Source organism: Rhodamnia argentea, chromosome 7 (genome assembly GCF_020921035.1).
Source record: "Rhodamnia argentea isolate NSW1041297 chromosome 7, ASM2092103v1, whole genome shotgun sequence".
Classification (NCBI taxonomy): Eukaryota; Viridiplantae; Streptophyta; class Magnoliopsida; order Myrtales; family Myrtaceae; genus Rhodamnia; species Rhodamnia argentea.
Genome location: NC_063156.1, coordinates 4,793,062 through 4,796,106, shown reverse-complemented (window position 1 = coordinate 4,796,106; position 3,045 = coordinate 4,793,062). Strand labels below are relative to the sequence as shown.

Sequence of the window (3,045 nt, the reverse complement as noted above, 5' to 3'; positions counted from 1 at the left end):
GCACAAAAACCGCCCTTGGCGAAGCTCCTAGGTAGCCGATCAGTCCACTTTTCGAGCTTGGTACGCAATCTTTGAACAAAGTTCGAATTAGGAAATCGTAAGATAAGGTAAAATTCTACTCCTAAGATTATCTTGTTTTCCTAATTTGATTTGTTTGAATTATTTGAGCATATCTACAAGGATTTAATTGCCTAATCTTTATTATTTGAGCATATCTACAATTTGATTTGTGGATAATCCTTTTGCTCTAGATAATTATCTAAAGCTCATTGAATTGCTTGAATTGAACTTATCCGTTGGCTATTTGATGTTATCTCTATGTTGCAGACGAGGTTTAATAAACTGAACTTTATCTAATATTTGAATACATTTGAATTGGATAAAATCATATTTGCTATGGATAATTCTCGGCTTTGAATGTTTATCTTTAACATGTGAGTTAGTTGGATGCCTTGTCTGATCTTATCTTTTGTGGTTTGAATGGATATCTAATCTTAAGGATAAGGTTTGAGTTCAAATAGACAATATCTGATTTTTTTTTTTTAGAATTATTTGAAATTAAATTTTCAAATCCTAAAGATAATTTTCTCAAATTAAAGTTGGATCAATTTTGGATGAGGAAAGGTGGGTCCTCACTTGATAATTTTGGCAACTCTTCTTTGAATTTTCGAAATGTCCACTTAATTGACTCACTTTTTATTTTATTTTTGTTCTGGTTGTTTGTTATAAAATTTGCACATTTTAAAACAAACATGCACATTTTAAACATGCCCTTATTTCTTTCTCATGCTCCGTTGAATTACTTAGTTGCGGTCCCTACAGTCCTTCCAAAAGTTCCCATTTTTCATGCATCCTCTCACATCAGATGGTGAACCGCTCTTTTGGCCTAAGGCAAAATTGACCAATGCATGCAGCCTCACACCTACCCCATGATCTTTGTACACTCCCCGCAGAGTTTGCTAAAATTATCACTTGAATTTCGTTTGGAGATTGCAACTTATTACTATGCCATGTTGTCAAAATGCAATTTTCCACACTAATAATGCAGGGCCATACGACCATCATATACAGATTGCGGCTTATTCACTTTGGATCGATCGAGAAATAGGTGAGAACATGTTTTTCGAGGCGATACAATTTAATGGTTGATAAACGAACATTTTCTGTCACTTCCAAGTATTCGGAGATGAACTATATAACATATATCAATGATTGTTTAGCAATGTTAAAGTTTTTTTTTTTTTTTTTTTTTTTGGTAAGGTTTAGCAATGTTAAAGTTTGATATCCACTTAAATTACTTTTGTCCTAGCAATATAGTAGAAGATCAGCTTCCCATCTACCCTCGACTCCCAGCTTTTAAACTGTGTCAAACTCAAAATTCAATCCCGAAATTCCTTAATTCGTCTTGATCACATGTATGGTACTTGGGCCTCTGAAAAATTCCAGCTTTCGTGGGTTCTTAGATGAGAGAGATTGAAAAAATGGATGACTTGTCAAAAACATCCACGTCATCAAATGCCCTTCACTAGATCGCTCTATAAATCGGACCCCATTACACCATTTGCCATGAATCACCCCAAAATCACATTCAGCTCCTACAAACTCGCATCACTCAAAAGTTCAAATTCATCTCAATCGGTCAATTTTCACACAAATGGCACCAAACGCAATCCCGAAATTCGCCACTCTCTCATTGCTCGTTCTTCTAGCCATTTCTGCTTCCTCAGAAGCTAATTTCAACTTCAACCACAAGCTCAAAGAGACCAAGTTGGTCTCCTACATGTTCGACTGGGAGACCGGCCTCAATGTAACTGCCGTTCCGGTCGCCCGCATCCTGGGGAACCGGTGGTGGATTCTCAGGTTCGGCACCGTCTTTGCAATGGACGAAAAGCTGACAGAGTCATACGATTGCAACTCCACCGAGGTTGGGAGGGCCCGAGGTGCCTATGTGAACTCGGCCGTGGACGGCTCGGATTTGCACCTGTTGATGTCAGTTGTGTTCACCAACCAGGTGTTCAATGGGAGCACACTAGAAATACAGGGTTCCGATCGGTTTTACCACAAATATAGGGAAGTGTCCGTGGTGTCCGGCACTGGGAAGTTCCGGTTCGCTAGGGTATATGCAATTCTAGAAACTCTGTTCCTCGATCAGGTGAACGCCAATGCCATCATACAATGGAATGTCACCGTGTATCACTACTGATACGGAAGAGTTTCGGCTTTGGTTGCTTCCATAGAATAAATAAGAATCACTTCGGAGGATTGGATGTAATAAGTGAAATGCATTGGCAACTTGTCATGTTTTTTTCTCATTTGTGTTCGATGGATGCGTCATTAGTTCAGGTAAAAAAAGAGCTTGTATCGTCTACGTTGCCAAAACCTATATGTTATCGCGATGATTTATAGAATAACCCTCTATGTTATTCCCTTCTGTTAAAGTAAGATCAAGTTCTCTTAAGTATATGAACGTAACTGAATAAACAGAGATCCTGTATAAAGTCTGCAAATCTCAATACTATTTAAACAATGAATTTCTACTAAGAGAATGAAAGTGGAAAGGGAGAGCTACAATTTAACAAGTTTTTCGATCGACATCTTTGAGTTTGGAATCTGTCCCAAAGTCCTTCATTTATATAACGTCGTCCCAAATTCGTGGGGGACGATTCCCCGCTTCAGAAGCTAAGCACAAGTTCAGAGGACATGGGAGTTCAAGATGCCAATCGATGGCTCCATCTTTCTTCCAAAGCGTGAAGCTACCCAATGGTTAAACATGTTAAGCTTTCTTGGAACAGCAGGAAAAGGAGAGAAAGAAAACTATGAAAATGCTCAAATTCCCTAGAAATGGCTACTAGGACAGGCTCATTTCAGTGCAGATGCTGCCCCAGCATTTTTTCCTTAGCCAGTCGAATAGAGTTCCACACATCAAGAGCTTCTGTTATATCAACTGAGTCTACATTAACTACTAAGCCTCTGCCACCAAGCAGCGCTCCATCGGAATTCCTAGCCACCATTCCAATTGCTGCTTCTGAAGTATCCAGGATCGAA

At 38.9% G+C, this 3,045-nt stretch overlaps 1 protein-coding gene across 1 annotated transcript; it reads left to right on the top strand.

The window, feature by feature from the left end:
- Nucleotides 1–1,654: 1,654 nt before the first annotated feature.
- LOC115729704 (dirigent protein 1-like) lies at nucleotides 1,655–2,203 on the top strand. The gene has a single exon (XM_030660333.1). The coding sequence runs from the start codon at nucleotides 1,655–1,657 to the stop codon at nucleotides 2,201–2,203; it is 549 nt and encodes a 182-aa protein (XP_030516193.1).
- The last annotated feature ends 842 nt before the right edge of the window (nucleotides 2,204–3,045 follow it).